At 54.6% G+C, this 15,106-nt stretch overlaps 5 protein-coding genes across 5 annotated transcripts; 2 read left to right on the top strand and 3 right to left on the bottom strand.

Annotated features, from left to right (window-relative positions):
• Window positions 1–189: 189 nt before the first annotated feature.
• On the bottom strand, window positions 190–937 carry N656DRAFT_141697 (uncharacterized protein). Its single transcript, XM_064808620.1, has one exon. It carries the CDS (start codon window positions 759–761, stop codon window positions 231–233), a length of 531 nt encoding a protein of 176 aa, XP_064669157.1. The 5' UTR covers window positions 762–937; the 3' UTR covers window positions 190–230.
• On the bottom strand, window positions 671–3,042 carry N656DRAFT_733421 (asparaginyl-tRNA synthetase-like protein). Its single transcript, XM_064812683.1, has 3 exons — window positions 2,608–3,042; window positions 2,413–2,530; window positions 671–2,257 (listed from the first exon to the last, which is right to left on the bottom strand). Exons 1-3 carry the CDS (start codon window positions 2,874–2,876, stop codon window positions 1,115–1,117), a joined length of 1,530 nt encoding a protein of 509 aa, XP_064669156.1. The 5' UTR covers window positions 2,877–3,042; the 3' UTR covers window positions 671–1,114.
• Window positions 3,043–5,936: 2,894 nt separating this feature from the next.
• Window positions 5,937–7,091, top strand: N656DRAFT_798971 (uncharacterized protein; the record flags this gene model as incomplete). Its single annotated transcript, XM_064817823.1, has 3 exons — window positions 5,937–6,126; window positions 6,183–6,434; window positions 6,505–7,091. 3 exons carry the CDS (start codon window positions 5,937–5,939, stop codon window positions 7,089–7,091), a joined length of 1,029 nt encoding a protein of 342 aa, XP_064669155.1.
• A 294-nt stretch (window positions 7,092–7,385) lies between these two features.
• On the top strand, window positions 7,386–8,361 carry N656DRAFT_141179 (uncharacterized protein). The gene has a single exon (XM_064808618.1). It carries the CDS (start codon window positions 7,681–7,683, stop codon window positions 8,185–8,187), a length of 507 nt encoding a protein of 168 aa, XP_064669154.1. The 5' UTR covers window positions 7,386–7,680; the 3' UTR covers window positions 8,188–8,361.
• A 2,518-nt stretch (window positions 8,362–10,879) lies between these two features.
• Window positions 10,880–14,832, bottom strand: N656DRAFT_733417 (uncharacterized protein). The gene is made up of 3 exons (XM_064812682.1): window positions 12,693–14,832; window positions 11,438–12,633; window positions 10,880–11,372 (listed from the first exon to the last, which is right to left on the bottom strand). Exons 1-3 carry the CDS (start codon window positions 14,500–14,502, stop codon window positions 11,292–11,294), a joined length of 3,087 nt encoding a protein of 1,028 aa, XP_064669153.1. The 5' UTR covers window positions 14,503–14,832; the 3' UTR covers window positions 10,880–11,291.
• Between the last annotated feature and the right edge of the window lie 274 nt (window positions 14,833–15,106).

Below are 15,106 nucleotides of genomic sequence, written 5' to 3'. Positions count from 1 at the left end.
CTTTTCCCCCTCTGCCCGCCTCGTACGGCAAATGGGCAAATGGCCGAGGCTACTGCGAGGTATTGTACAGGCTTCTGGTACCTATGCACAGTTTCAAGTCAAAGGGAGGGTTGTTCATCCAGAGAAGCGGGCAGTTGATGGCGACTGATTTCGCCAACTGTCAAAGTTCCTGCATGCTCTCGACGAAACAAGGGGTGAAGTGAGCCACCACCTTGACAGTAGCAACTGGATCAACGGTATGGTCTAAGTTTGTGGACCGGGTTGATTTGGATCGCTTCCCGGGTAACGCCCAGTGCCCCGGGCAGCTCTATGCCTGCGATGCCATAGACTGGACTCAATGGAAGGCGTAGCAAGATGTCGTTAGGTGATTTTGCAACGCCTGAGCTCGGCAACTTACTGTGGCAGACTCGCCGGGCCAAAGCCAGTTGCTTGCACCGGTTACAGAGCCTAGCTCGTCTTCTACCGGGGAATGGCAACTGATGCTGGTCGAAATAAAGTAACAAACACTCAGCCATCACGACCTGAAGGAGACACAGGATACTCTGCGTTTGCCGACGGTAACGAACAGCGCCTACATCGTTGCGGTTAGCTGCTTTTTGGGACTCGAGACAAACACATAGGATAGCTGAGGTATACCAATAGGTCACAGAACATTGATATCCATGACTAAGATGACCGGACGGCCGGATACCTGCCTGTTCTGAATGCAGATGCACTAGTCTACAACGATGGATTTGAGCTGAACTGAGATGGGGTATCATTCCAAAGTCACTTGGAGCTTGTATCAACCGCGCCTATTCATAGATGCAGGCATCCGATCCTCCAAATTGTCGACGTGACTGGCCGCAAGCTCACGTTGATTCAAAGGCTCCTAAGGGATAAGGCCGTAAGATGGTCATTGCCCCTTGCAGATAGTTTGAAACCCGCGCAGTTTGCCGTAACACCAAATCCGTAGGGCCTATCCTCGAAGTCGAGAGCACCCTCATTCATTGTCTCCGACCGGCCCCTGACTGTCAACGGATGAAGGCGGATCCCAGGAGCATGCAGAACGCCCGATACGAGGGCGCTACTAATGCCGGCATGGGACATATTGATCCTGTGGCTGGTTGGTTCCTCAGCAGTCGCACCGCCCAAGCCAGCGTGGGAACGAGACTACGTCTCGGATGGTTTGAACGCCAGATAAGTAGCTGAGCAATCGGTCAAAGCCCAGGCCAAAGCCTCCGTGCGGCGGGCAACCCCACCGGCGAAGGTCGGTATACCAGTCAAGACCGCTCCCGTCCGAGGACGACGCGAGAATACCCTGCTGCTTCATTGCGTCCAGAAGATTCTCCAAACGATGTTCGCGCATCGAACCCCCCGCTATCTCACAAAACTCTGGCACTAGCAAGTCAAAGCAATCGACAGTTGGATTGGATGTCCCTGCACCGCCGGGGCTTGCCGTCTGGCTGGCACGCATGTAGAAAGCCTTGATGTCCCGTGGATAGTGAGTGACAAAGACGGGCTTCTCACCTCCGCCAACATGCTGGGCGAGGTACTTTTCATGCTCGGATTGGAGTCCTGCACCCCATACCGGCTTATGCTCGAAAAGCTTGGATTTCTGCTGTAACAAGGCGATAGCGTCCGAGTATGTGATGCGCGGCCAGTCGTGACGCATCAAGCCCTCCCAGCGACGAGCTACCTCATCTGCGGGTAATAGGTCAGAGCCACTTTGACGTGACCGGGAGAGAAGATCTTGGAAGGTTGACGACCCGGAAAGGTTAGTGGCCAAGGACCGCAGCATATCTTCCGCCAAGCCCATTACCGGGCCCAGCTCGTCAACAAAGCTCATCTCAGCTTCAAGCATGTAGAACTCGCTAAGATGCCTCGAGGTATCGCTCTTCTCGGCGCGGAACACGGGCGAGAGAGCCCAGACGTTACCCACAGCTTGGGCCAGCGCCTCCAGGTGAAGCTGGGTGGAGACGGTAAGATACTTCCTAGAGCGAAAGAATGAGTCTTGGGCACAGTCTTTATCTGCGGGACCAGCTACATCGCTGGCCGGTGTCACGGTGAATACCTCGCCTGCCCCTTCGCAATCGGACGACGTGATGATGGGCGGGTGCGTCTGAGTGAAGGAGCGGGCTGCGAAGAATTGGGTCAAAGATGAAATGACCTCGGAACGCAGTCTCAACAAGACGGCATTGAATGGAGTTCTCGGCCGCAAGTGCGGCATTGTGCGAAGATACTCAGGTGTCTGATACTTCTTTTGGATGGGGAACGTCTAGGATACGAAGCCGTCAGTAAATCAATATACTAGAGCATGATGGAGTACAAGTAAAGCATGATGGAAGACAAGTAAAGCATGATGGAAGACAAGTAAAGCATGATGGAAGACAAGTAAAGCATGATGGAAGACAAGTAAAGCATGATGTATACCTTAGCATCTGATGGGCCCAAAACCTCAACCTTGCTTACATGCAGCTCATGGCTCTGCGAGGCCCCTGGCGAAGACACCCATGAGCCGGTGAGACGGACGGCCGCACCAACAGTAAGACTGTAGAGAGGGTGTTAGTAGCTAGGCTGGGTTGAGCGCTAGCCGCAGTAAGGGGCCGCGAAGGGGGTTGCTCGCACCCGTCAGCTTGGTCGGTTTGTACGAGGGCCTGCAGAGGAGAGATCGAAGATCCGTCGCCTAGAGAGACGAAGTTGTGGGCCTTCATAGACCGTACGGATCGAACAAAGCCATTGACGACGACATGGTCAACCCTTTGAGCTGGCTTCCAGCGTAACAGTTCGGCGATGGAGCGGTTAGGCTGTTGAGATAAACATCTGTGGCAGACGCGGCGCGGACACGGCACATAACGCGAGACAGCAGATGGCCGAAGAGCGAGGGCAGGCCGCATGGCTCGGTGGTTGCTCTGAAGTGCCCGCTCTAGGCGTTGTAATCTAATCTTGACTTGGTGAAAGAGACTAAAGAAAGGCTTATAGCAATAAGGAGTCGGAATGTCGATGAAACTGAAATTCGACAATCTGAACCTGACCTGGCTGCAAGATACGGGACGATTTGCCAATGTACGGATGTTTAACGTTAACTCAAGCGCTGAACCCTGTCATTGCAGGGCATTTACAGCGCCTTTTTGGCGGAAGTATACCAAAACCCAAAACCACAAAAATTTTTATTCGCCTACACCCGGGTAGGCTTTGGGTAGCCTACAGTTTTGCAGTATAACTGCAATAAGTGAATTTAGCTATAGTCAACTAGATGCAATTGAGTTTAACTAACTATATTGCTCAATTGTATAAAGTAGGGTAACTATATTCGTCTAGTAAATTAGTAGTTAGCTTACTAGGTAGCCTTCTTCCTCTCTTATCCTAGCTGTACTATACTAGCTATCATTGCTAGCATTCTATCGAAGTCCTCTACAATATTCTTTCTACTTATTTAACTAATGTAACCTATCTATAACAATTTATAGTTTATATTCTTAAGAATCTTAGTAGTAAAGTTGTAAGGCTACCTATAGTTATAGGTATATAAGTACTCGAATAATTCCTCGAGTGGAAGGCTATGCTATAGGCTTGGGAGACGTAGGTCGACGAAGGCGATAAATGCGAAGAAATCGAATGGCTGGCAAGGGTGTAGCAAAGGTGTATGTAACTGGGCATGTATATAAGGAATTGCTTGACTACATGTAGCGCTCTGGGTTGAAGTAGGTGACTAGGCAGTCGAATTCGCTAAAGTGGCTGAATTGCCTAAAAAACGCGATTCCTAGGCACTTAGCAAATTCGCTTCAATTTGCTAATAAGGTGTACAAGCTATAGAACTACTATAATTGCCAGCTACCTCTAGGGAGCTTAAATTGCTAGGAACGCTCTTACTACTAGAGCTCGATTGGAAGCTATTTGAAGAGTAGCGAGAAACACTATTAATTGAAAAGAAAGAGACCCAAGTATACTATAGATACCAGTACAATCGAGTGTAATTGCGTGGGAACTAGAAAGTAGGTTGTAAGGTAGAAAAGAAGGCTAGGTGTGGTGGGAAATTCTTAGATTGGATTTGAATAGAATTAACGGGGTAGGGTTTCCTGCCCCGGTGGGAGCCTAGTAAAAAAATTGTAGTTTTTAGGTTTTGGCACACTTCTGCCAAAAGGCGCCGTAGGCATTTAATTGTGGGGCTCGCACTTGCCTTTCTCGAGGCCAAAATCCGTTACGATTGGCTCCATTATGGCAAGGACTTGAAAGAGTCAAGGACTGCAGTGGAAGGTGCTGCCACTGCCACCGGCCTTGCACTCGTACGAAGTTAGTGTACTGTACTTAGAACTTACCATTATCAGTAGGGCTTTTAACCATCGTCCAGCTTTTAACCAGCCCCACATTGCCAGCTGTGCCAAGAGCTGACAGATGCAGGGCCAATTCTTGACACAGCTGGCAATGTGGGGCTGGTTAAAAGCTGACGGTGGTTAAAAGCCCTACCGTATGATCTCGGGAAGAAGGAAAATTGATGTGGCTTGCCCAGCCAACCCAGCGCAGCAAAATCGAGCAAAAGATGCAGGACAGCCACTCTAGCCACACTTGCCCTGGTGCTCCCATTGGTGGATGTCTGACTTTGCGGGCTGGGCATATCCACATCTAATTTTCCTTATTCGCGAGATCATACGGTACGGCATCTGGGTCTCAACTGCCAAACTCTGCACAGCAATAGCAAACATAGTCAACAGAGCCCGGCGGGAAAGACTGAAGCACTCCGCAGACAACGTGACACTGCCATCTTAGTACAGTCGAGGACAACAAGCCGGACCAGGTATGTCAAAGTTGAATTTGTGAGAGATTTGGTTCTTCCTGCTCTTGTTTCTGGCCATGGTAAATACGAAGCCAAAGCATGCGCACCATCTCATTTTAACTTGGCAGATTTGCGTCCATCTGCCAGTTCCGCGTCTTTTTGGCCCCGCTCCCACGATGCACGCCATTGGAGAGTCAGACATGCACCTATCACTTTTCGTGACCGCCGGCGACTCCAGAGTCCAGGCTCACCGGCTTCAATATCAAAACCCTCGAGATGTTCGGCGTCACGATGGTCGCGCCCCATTCAGCCATCCCGTATGCGGCCACAATATACCATCCATTCCTGGCCCGAATCCGTAACAGCGGTACACGGGGTAGACCTGGACATTGGGCTTGTCTATGGATGGGATGCATGTCACAGCATTGTTCATATGCTCTGATCGACTGTATCTGCCACTGCGACGCGGCTGCAGTTTGCCTTTTGCTACTAATAACCTAGGTTACACAGGATGAAAGAAAGCAAAGTATAACGCTAAACACAACTCAAGGTCAGCGGCCGGAGAAGGGGCCATGTCCCCGGCACCAGTGGCGCAGGAATACAAGATTGGCTTGGACTCAAGATGGCGCACTTGCTGCAACACAACATCCGCCGGCAATTGTCATAAGTCTCGGCTGGCTGCCTTGTCATTAAGTTGACACTTGAGGCTTCACGGGCCGGATCAGTGACACCGGGAGGACTGCCGACATGCCTTGTAGCCGTCACTGGTGCAGTACCCTGGCTTTTCCTTCTAGAAGAAAGCCTCGCGTTACTGGCGTTCCTGGGTGGGTGCCCCTTGTTAGCTGGCCGTCCACATGAAGGGGTGGATGCCTTCAATGTTGAGACAGGCCAGTTACACAGATTGATCTCTCTATACATGGATCGCAGCTGGCGACAGGGCAACCATGTTGGGTCTCTACCGCTTCATGCCGATGAGTTGCTCTATTTCCTCTCTGAGCTTCCCTTTTACCTTTCCCAACCCCGCTGGCTGCTGCTTCTCTGCATCTATAAAGCGCCAGATGCCCACCCGGCCCGAGGACTAGCAACATGCAGAGACACGTTTGCTTTTCACTCTGCCTAGTCATACGACCGACCCACCGAGCGTTCCTCCATCTCCCCCAGGCCTCTTTGCCTGTGATCGCCGATGCCGTCTTCAAGCTCCAGATCCAAGCCAAAGCCATCGGAGGTCGCCTCAGAGGCCAAGCGACATTACATACCTCTGATCAGGACACAGTATGCCTCGATCTGGGCAACCAGCTCATACATGATTCACCACCCCCTACAACAGATTACCTTTCTCGACAGGCCACTCGATGTTACACCTCCTGTTTTCTGTGAGCATGATGTATACCCCCGATGCTCGAGAAAGCCCGCGTCTAACAGAACCGAGGCGTGACTGTCGGGGATCCTGTCGACTTCGCGATCGGATGGGGGGAAGGAACACAGTCGCCAGTGCCATTCATATGCCCAGCCAATGATAGGCGCCCCGGAGGTGACTGGGACACGGGGGTTGTAGGCTATGAGGAGCGCCTCTGCCGGCGAAGCACGCTTGCAGCATGCTTGTCCACTCCAGAGGATGGATCTTCTGTCAACGGCCATTATCCGCTCCCCATATCCGCTGTGATCGTCTCACGTGACGTTGGTAAGTCACTAAGTCCTCGGCTCCCGGCCCTCACAGACCGCCAGCTTGCCGCTGACAAGGTGTCGCCCAGTTGTGTTCCGTGGACCCCACGACACATACGATAAACGGGCCCCAGATGCGTGGCGCGCGCTGCCTGTCGTGTCAGTGCCTCCGCCACGCTGGCCGAAGCTGACGCAGAACGGCACCAAGTATTCATTTGCCGACGAGCGCGATATGGTTAAGGAGAAGCTTCGTGGCGCGCTCCGCATCTGTGCCTACAACAACTACAGCACCATTGTCATCGGAGACTTCGGTCTTGGCAACGGCTACCGCAATCCGCCCCAAGAACTTGCTGAGCTGTGGCGGGAGGTGTTCCTCTACGACCCTGACCTGCGTGGCCGCATCAAAAACGTGGCATTCGTGTTTGAGGACCCGACCCAGAGCACGGCGCAGCTGATACTGGACGACATGGCTAAAAAGGCCAGGAGCAACGGCAGCAGTGCATCAGGTAGATCCAAGGCGAAGGGCAGCTCGTTGGGCTCGGCCTTGGGCTCGTCAGCAGCCAAGATATCCACCACCGACTACCAAATCTTCAAGCAGGTGTTTGATCACACCGAGGTGCAAAGATTTCTTGGGCAGCCTGACCCGAGATACGAACTGAGCACTCTAATCGCCTGATCTGCTTTGTCAGGATTGCACCATGGGCATAGGAGTTTGGTGTTTGTCGAGACCTAGAGTTCACAACTCATCATGCTGACACCGGCAGGCATTTACGCTCGGGCTACACATTTGCCTGTGCTACACGGTTACCTAGATCAGGCCTGTAATGCTTCGCGTTCTTCTTTGGGGTCTATAGGATTCTGCAGTCATAATATTTATTACCTGTCTGACCTGGCTACTATGCAGTCACCATTGGCCGTGTTTCGTCTCGCACCGTCTCATACTGTGCTTGATGCAGGCCTGGATACTAGTAGCGCGCTTGACGGGAGTATGGCCGCGCAAAGACCTTGGAACCCAGCGCATTTACAGGGCAAACGATGTCCATACCCGCCGAGAAGTTGCTCGTTGGGCCACGGCCCGAACGCCATGTCCCAAGCCGGGCACCTGTGGAACGGGGGAAGGGAGGGGGCCACTTGAATAACACATGTTCGCATCTGGGTGTTGCTGCAGCCATGAAAGGATATCACGGCCTGGTTGCCAACCATCACGGGTTTTAAGACATGGGGCTTTCCCTCTTGCACGAGGCTGAGGCACCTTATCCACGGCCATGCCACGGCATGCAGAAAGACGGCACCGAGAGAGTGGAGATGGTGCGGGATGTGTACTGTCTCGAGGATGTAGTCGTGCGCGGTGGGCATCATCTCGCAGACGCGGCCAAACCGCAAACGGGATATCATCTTGCCGACATTCCTTCTTCAGAAATATCTGCAGACACGTATACTGGCCAGATTTCCTTCTCTCGGCCGACCTGACGCCCCCTCAGAGGGACCTCGGCATGCATACCATTCCTGAATCGTGCACACACTACATGACAGCGTGCGCGAGCCACTGCCTGCTCAGTCTTCTAGCAAACCGTACACTTCTGTGTGCGTTCTCCTCCTTCTCCCTGGACCTCCCTTTCGGCATCATCGGCAGAATAGCCGGGCGATCACGCACAACACAGAGAAATACACAGGCTGCTTATACCTTGATACATGAACGCGATGAAATGGAATCATGCAGCTGTTGGATGTTGAATGAGCATCTTCGCGGCGTCACGAGGCTGGAGGACTGAGATTCCAAGGAAGAGAAAGAAGAAGAGGATCATTGGGGCATTGGTGGTGGTGCTGGATGAGGGCGGATTAGGGGTGATGAATTGGTGGTTGGCGACGAAACGACAGTGGGCGACAGCCAAGCCGTCACCACTCGTACTTTGTCTCAGCTATCCATCGGCACATGGCTCAGGCTTGTCGGTCTGTACATGGTGTCTGGTAGGAGACAGCGCACGCTTGGCATCCAAGGCCGACCGACTCGGCTTGCCGCAGTACAACAAGCTCTCTTCTCGGGTCCGCTGGCTAGCTGGCTCAGGAGTATGAGTGGCGCGCACACCGTCACTTTTCCCTACAGGGAGAGATGGGACACATCACCAATAGCCCGCAGCTACGATGAGCGCCTCACGTTGGGCCCGCGGGCTGGCCCCTAGAATCTTCTCCCTCCCCTCTTTCCGCACCAATGGCCTGTCATTGCCCTCATCATAGGCTAAGCGGTGAAGAACGCCCTTGTCATACCTTGTGGCACGAGAAGAGGGGGCTGCTGCGGCCGACGACATGCCGGCATACCCGTATCGTGGTAGCACAGGAAATTTGGAGCGACACAGACGCGAAGCCGGATGAGATCGAGTCAAACAGATCGCACAGGAAGGCCCTCTGACCGCCCTGTCAAGCAACCCTGCCGCAGCGCCGGTTACATTCGGGACAGGACAGGACATGCAGCCAGACCCTGACCAAACAGGACCCCTAAGACGCAGGTCAGGAGGTCCATGGAACAGAGCAACACATAGGGCCAGTGCTGCCCAGTCTGCCATTAGGGAACCAGCACTTCCAGATCTGGCCGAGTACGTCCGATGTGCATGCTTAGTATTAGTCTGGGGAGAGGGGTGATACGGCATCGATGCAGCGACAGGATCCCTCAGGGCTGTGGTGGTTGTGGGGCTACCTACCTGCCTTGGCCCTGAATCTCGTGTGCAACAGAGGGAGAAGTGAAGTAGCTTCGGCCTTTCAGGGGCACGTGCAGTTCCTCTCTACAAAGCAGGTACAGTACACGCACACAGGCCTTTGGCCTGTAATCTCTCAGCATGATGCCACGAAATCTGCGTTTCAGGTTCTCCTCGACCGCCTCAACCTCTTTTGAATGATGCATCGAGGCAGTCTGTCGGTGCCGCCGTGAAATAACGCTAGTCGCCGTGCCGAGAGGGCATTGATATACATATAGAGGATCTTGACGCGGGTGAGAGAGCTGGAACCCCTGACCCTCTTCCTTGCTATCACAAAGCGGACTAGTGGCTGGATACATACGTCCTGCAAAAGCTTCCAGAACAAGCAAGCCAAGACGGCACCATGCCACAAACATCATAAGCCTTGTCGCAATCCCTGGACCCGCGTTGCTAGCCGCTTGCACCACCAGTACGAAGTACAAGGCAGGCTTTCTTTCAGGTAGGCCATCTACTAATACAAACGGCCCGACAGTCAGTCGACACACCCCGCGCCGAAGAAGCAAACAACTAAACGTACAGCCACACAGACTCTAGATTGCAGCGCCATCTCTCCTGTTATCTCGAAAGAGAAGGAGGTGATCAGGAGAAGGACTAGGTAGAGCCTCGGTCCTGACTCGGTCGCGGCAGGCAAGGAACACACGCATTTATCAACGAAAGCTAAGTTAATCCATGGAACACACCTAATCTTCCCACTACCTACGCTAGTCCAGCCACAAAACGCTCGAATGGGTCGAAGGAGGATGACACAACAGGAAGCCAAAAAAGCCAGGCCAGGGGCTTGAACTCGTTGGTGTCGTCGATCACGGAAACGCCGGAGCGGCCAGTCGAAAATCGCAAAAGCTAAGACGGGAAAGAAGAAAAGAAAAAAAAAAAAAAGAGTGAGAGAATCACGCCAGAAGACGGATCGAAGCATTTAGCAGACAACAAACCAGGGATCTGCCACGAGGCCGAGCGAACGGTTGCCAAGGCCCCCAGCCTTCTCTTTTTTAGTGTAAAGTCAGCCTTGAAGCCTTTTCGCAAGCTGCATGTTGCGCAGCAATTGGCGGTAAGTGCCGACCTTGTGTGTCCCGTATGTATCATACCACAGTACACAGATTACACACTTCCGGACTCCGTACGCCAGCATGTAATGTCACCCATTTCGGTGCCATCGTCAGTCTATTCGGCTCACAACAGCCTAGTGTGGTCAAAGAGAGACTCTACTCCCTTCCGACATATGCCTGGGTAGCTGTACGGATACATTCATTTTTCAGTTTAAGTGAAGAGGACTCATGGTGCGCCGCCGGTGTACATGTACAGTAAGGATGAGACGGCGGTTACATGAATGTATGTACAATACAGTACGTTATATGTAATTAACCCCATTACCGTTACAATGCGTCGAGAGAATCCCATGGATCACAAACTTGGTGTGATTACCCCTGGCCCAGCGGTGTGGATATCGCTGGACCCAGCCGGGAGGGCGATGTCGTCAACAACCAACAACATTAACCACAAACCCGACAAGACAATCGCCTTGTCTCATTCATGCTCCCACCAGGGTGGTTCGGGTTCGGGGTTCGGCGGAAGGCTCCGTGGCTTTTTACACTAGGCGTAGCCCTGCACATCAGAAAAACGAACCCTTGTCGATGAAGATGGCACTTGCCGGCGCAACACGCTTTAAAACTGTCAAACGACGATGGATGGATGGATGGACCGATAGATGTGATAAGTTACGTACTGTACGGAGTATGTGTAGAAACAACCAACAAAATACTACCATCGCCGCCTTCTGTTGCTCCTTCTTGCTCCTTCATAAACCAGAACGCCAAGCCAAGCCCAGCAAAGCTCAGCGCACCCAACGGCTCAAAGCTCCACTTTCACCTCAATCACATTCACCCTGCATCACATCACGTCTGGCATAAGATTTGGATATACCTCTCTTTTTCTTTCTTTCTCATCATGCTGTCGATCGCCGATCTGGTTTCTAGTCCGGACAACCATCCTACCCATCCATTCGTCCCATCCCATGTTCCCCATGTTCACAGCTTAGTTTCAATGTACCCGCCCTCGCCCCTCCCACCAACCCGCCAGTCCCCAGTCTACGCCTAGCCCACGGGGCTGGCTCCTTTCCCCTGTTCTCTTTCTCACCAATACGACGGCCTCAACCCCGTCAAACCCGCCAACGACGACTCGGAGGAATCCTCCCGTTTCCGCTGCCCGGCCAACTTTTGGGACTTGTTAGCATAATTCTTCATCATTTATACCAGTAAAAGAAGAGAAATAAACTCACCTCCAACTGCACCCCCTTATGTAAGTGCACCAACCAATCCACGTAGCTCTGCGCCTCGTTATTCCTATCCTCGACCAGCATGCGCGCAAACTCGTACTCGGCGCCATCAATACCCTGACGGGCGAGCTGGATGGTGAGGCCCTTGGACCCGCGCATGGTGCGCAAAAACTCAATGATGTTCCTGACCTGCGCGTTGAGGTGCGTCTGGAGCACCGGTATTTCACTGGTGTATGCATCAAGCGCCTGCAGGCTGTCTTTGCCTTCTCCAAACAAGTCCGCCAGCAGATTGGGCGACGTCTGCGCGTGGAACCAGAGGAGGCACTGCTGGCCGTTGTCGACGAGGTAAACGCCGCCCGGTTCGACGCGTGCAAAACTGGCGCGAATCGAGGGAGGCATCCTGAGGTGGCCGCCCGTGTTGGGATCCGGAAACCCGTCCTCGGGCTGCAGGTTGTGGATGGGTATCATGCGCGGGTACAGGTACAGGCTGAGCTCGAGCGCGCCCATGGAGCGGATCAGGCGCATCTCGTGCACCCGCCGGTCTGTCGTCTCGTTGCCCCCCTTGAAGGCCCGGCACTTGAGCATGCCGAGCATGTACATGGAGAATTCCTTGAGCCGCTCGGGCATGACCAGCTGGCCCGGCGGGTGCGCCTGCGACAAGAAGTTCTTGCGGTAGTTGGCGAGCACGTCGATCGTCTTTTCTGTGAGGCTCAGGCGTATGTCTTTGAGCGTGCTGGACGTTGTTGCCAGCTTGGTCGATGCTTCCTTTGCGAGAAGCGAGTACACGGCGTCCTGATCGATGAACTTTATGCAGTCCCGGGCGTTCTCGCTGACGGCGGCAATGACGTTGCTGCAGCGCACACGGCGCTGGCCCGAGGCGGTCGTGTAGAGCAAGGCCGACTGGAAGTGCGCGTCGAGCTTTGAGTCGAGCTTGCCGTCGTAGCTAAACGATACCCCGAGCGCCTTGTCTGCGTCGATCACTCCGATCTCGAGGTCGGCACCAAACGTGTGCTGGATAAAGTTGCCGTGGTACCCGGACACCTGCAGGCCGTTGGAGCATCGGACCTTCATCAAGGCCTGATAGCCTGTCTCCCGGGTCACTGCATGCTTGATCTCGAGCGACAGCTTGGTGTTGTCCCTCGGCGCGATGAAATTGGGATAGTAGAATGTTTCTCCGCCTGTAGTAGCAGATACGTAGCCTAGGAGGGAGTTAATATGGTTGGAGACGCCTTGGAAATTCGGCGGACCTCGCACTCACCAACTGTGGCAATGTCCAGATAGCCCCCTGACGGCGCGGCCATGAAGAAGTCGATGCCGGCGCCGATTGAAGCCATCTTCTCCGCCAGCTTCCTCCACGCAGGATGCTCTGTGCTGAACAGCTTCTTATCAGGCTCACCGCCAGGATGCTTGCCGTCATCCCTCATGAACAGGCGCCCCGGACCCCATGTGGGGAGTGCCGAGAGCGAGCAAAAAATCTTGCCGCCCGTCTTCTCGAGTGCTGCAACCGCCGAATTCAGAGTCGACAGGAGCGCCGGCTCCGGGTTCTTGATGCTCGAGAACATTTGCGGTAACCGAGTCAGCAGAGAGCTGATGACGGTTCTGGACTCGTACGGATCCACAAACAGACCCTCGCTGAGCGGGACAAATGGGTCCTCAATGTCCGGCATGATCATCATCTGTGCCTGCTCCAGCGACGAGCTGACATTGTAGAAATGAACTTCCTTGTCAAAGGTGACGAAGCCGACCTTGGCACCTGCCGGTATCCTCCTCTTGACCTCGCCGTTCTCGTCCTTCTCCTCATTCTCCTCGGCGCCATAGAGGGCACGCAAAATGCCGTCGCAAAAGGACTCGAGAAACCCCTTGTTATAAGACTCCTGCGTCACGTCAATGAGAAAGAGGTACCGAAGCCCGACCGGTTCCCTGGTCCAGTACTCCTTGGGGACGACGAACTCGACGGTTCCCCTGGTGAGCTCTGGCCGCTGGTCGCGGTCGACACGGACGCCCTGCGGGCTGGTGGCACAAAAGTACTCTGAAGGCGTGTCGTTGGCATAGCCGCACAGGTTGCAGACAAACTTGTTGCCCCCCGAGCGGAACATCATGAAGGGGTTGATGTAGGCTCGGCATCGATGGCACCGGGGCGGGCCGGCGTCCCCAAAGTCCAGAACGGGAATCTCGAGCTCGCCGGCTTGGAGCGCGGCGAGCGGCTGCAGGAGGAGGCCGAGAGGCAGGCCTGTGCTGCGCAGTCCCTCGGCCGTGGCGGGGATGTTGCTCAGGGTGAGCCGCGCAAACTTGGGGGATGCGTTTCCTTGGTCGAAGGCGACGAAAGAGACAGTTGCAGGCGGAGGGACCAAGCGCTCGAATGTCGGGTATACGTTGCTGAGGAAGTATTGCTGGACGGCATCCCGGGAGAGGGGGACACTGGGCATCTCGTCGGGCGACACCTTGGCCTGGCCCGACGCCGGGACCATGGTCGGCGACGGTAGCGCATCCCCGGCGTAGCCACTCCTGGCCGCGAACTCGGCGGGCGAGGCGGGGGCGGGGTGGAAACCGGGGCTGACGGGCGCGGGGAACTGGTTCATTGCGGGTGTTAACCCGGGGCCGTAGCGGGATGCGGCGGCGGCGGAGGGATCGTTGTTCAGGTAGGACGTAGCCGGCGTGCCCGCTGGTGGTATGCCGTTGAAGGCCTGGGACGAGCCCAGGGGCGCGTCGACCGTGTGGTAGGCATGGCGGTCCTTCTTCTTCCTCTTGGCGGTGCCGTGGTGCGGGTCGGCCCCGAGCGTCATGCCACCCATCTGCGCCGCCAAAGCAGCATCATCGGCTGGTGGTTGCTGGCCCTGGAAGTAGCCGGCCGGCGGCTGGGGCGACCCGTATCCCGGCGCCTGGGGTGGCGGAGGCCCTGCCGCGGGTGATGGCGAGCCGTAGCTGTATCCACCGGCAGCGGGCTGGTAGGGGTTGGGAGCAACGGGCGGCTGGAACTGCGGAGGCGCGGGCTGCGTTGTTCGGTTCGGGTCGTTGGGATCGAGTGCTTCGCCCTGGCCGAGGGCGTGGTACATTGCGTACTCGGCCATCTTTTATTCTTTTTTCCCTTCTCTGCTTCCGAGGTTCGCGTGTTGGTTCCCGTATGCTACTTGCTGTACCTCAGGGTTATGTACAATACAGTCCAGTGCAGTACTCACTGCAGTGCAACAGAGCAGCTGTGGCCTCTTGTCGAAGACGGTCACCGGGGACTCGGTTTGCAGGATGTAGGCTGGTTCATAATCGGAGGCAGGTCGGCATTTGATATAAATGTCTTAAAGTTCTCGCAAGGTGGCCCAAAATGGCTGTCTTTTGCTTCTTCGCGGAGTGGTTGTGGTTAAAATCACGGTCCCACCTTTAACAATTGATTTTGGAGGTTGAGCTGTCCTCTTCTCCTTCTGTCGGCCCGCCTGGGCCCATGCCCACACTCGAGCCACAGCAATTGAGCATGAAGCTTTGAGCAGGGGTTTGCCCACTCGGCAGCTTCCGTTGGTTCAATTGGAGTCTCGCTTTCTGGACCTGCCGCCTCTGACCGCCTTGGAAGCTGGCTGGCTTTGAGTAGGTCCGTCCTTTCGTCAGCCGTCGCGTGCCGCTTCGACGCGACAAAAGCATCAACGATTGACAAGGGTTCTTACCTTTCAATGAAACGGACCTACT

The sequence above is a fragment of the Canariomyces notabilis genome (assembly GCF_033297395.1).
Source record: "Canariomyces notabilis strain CBS 508.74 unplaced genomic scaffold N656scaffold_14, whole genome shotgun sequence".
Classification (NCBI taxonomy): Eukaryota; Fungi; Ascomycota; class Sordariomycetes; order Sordariales; family Chaetomiaceae; genus Canariomyces; species Canariomyces notabilis.
The sequence above is the reverse complement of the archived record's forward strand: the minus strand, read 5'-3'. Positions and strand labels throughout refer to the sequence as shown.

Coding starts and splice junctions, on each gene's coding strand:
- N656DRAFT_141697 (XM_064808620.1), bottom strand. CDS start 761: ATGATACCCCATCTCAGTTCAGCTCAAATCCATCGTTGTAGACTAGTG.
- N656DRAFT_733421 (XM_064812683.1), bottom strand. CDS start 2,876: ATGCGGCCTGCCCTCGCTCTTCGGCCATCTGCTGTCTCGCGTTATGTG. Junction 2,531..2,607: donor CAAACCGACCAAGCTGACGG/GTGCGAGCAACC, acceptor CCCTCTCTACAG/TCTTACTGTTGGTGCGGCCG. Junction 2,258..2,412: donor TGGGCCCATCAGATGCTAAG/GTATACATCATG, acceptor TTCGTATCCTAG/ACGTTCCCCATCCAAAAGAA.
- N656DRAFT_141179 (XM_064808618.1), top strand. CDS start 7,681: ATGCCACGGCATGCAGAAAGACGGCACCGAGAGAGTGGAGATGGTGCG.
- N656DRAFT_733417 (XM_064812682.1), bottom strand. CDS start 14,502: ATGGCCGAGTACGCAATGTACCACGCCCTCGGCCAGGGCGAAGCACTC. Junction 12,634..12,692: donor TCTGGACATTGCCACAGTTG/GTGAGTGCGAGG, acceptor ACTCCCTCCTAG/GCTACGTATCTGCTACTACA. Junction 11,373..11,437: donor ATAAGGGGGTGCAGTTGGAG/GTGAGTTTATTT, acceptor AAGTCCCAAAAG/TTGGCCGGGCAGCGGAAACG.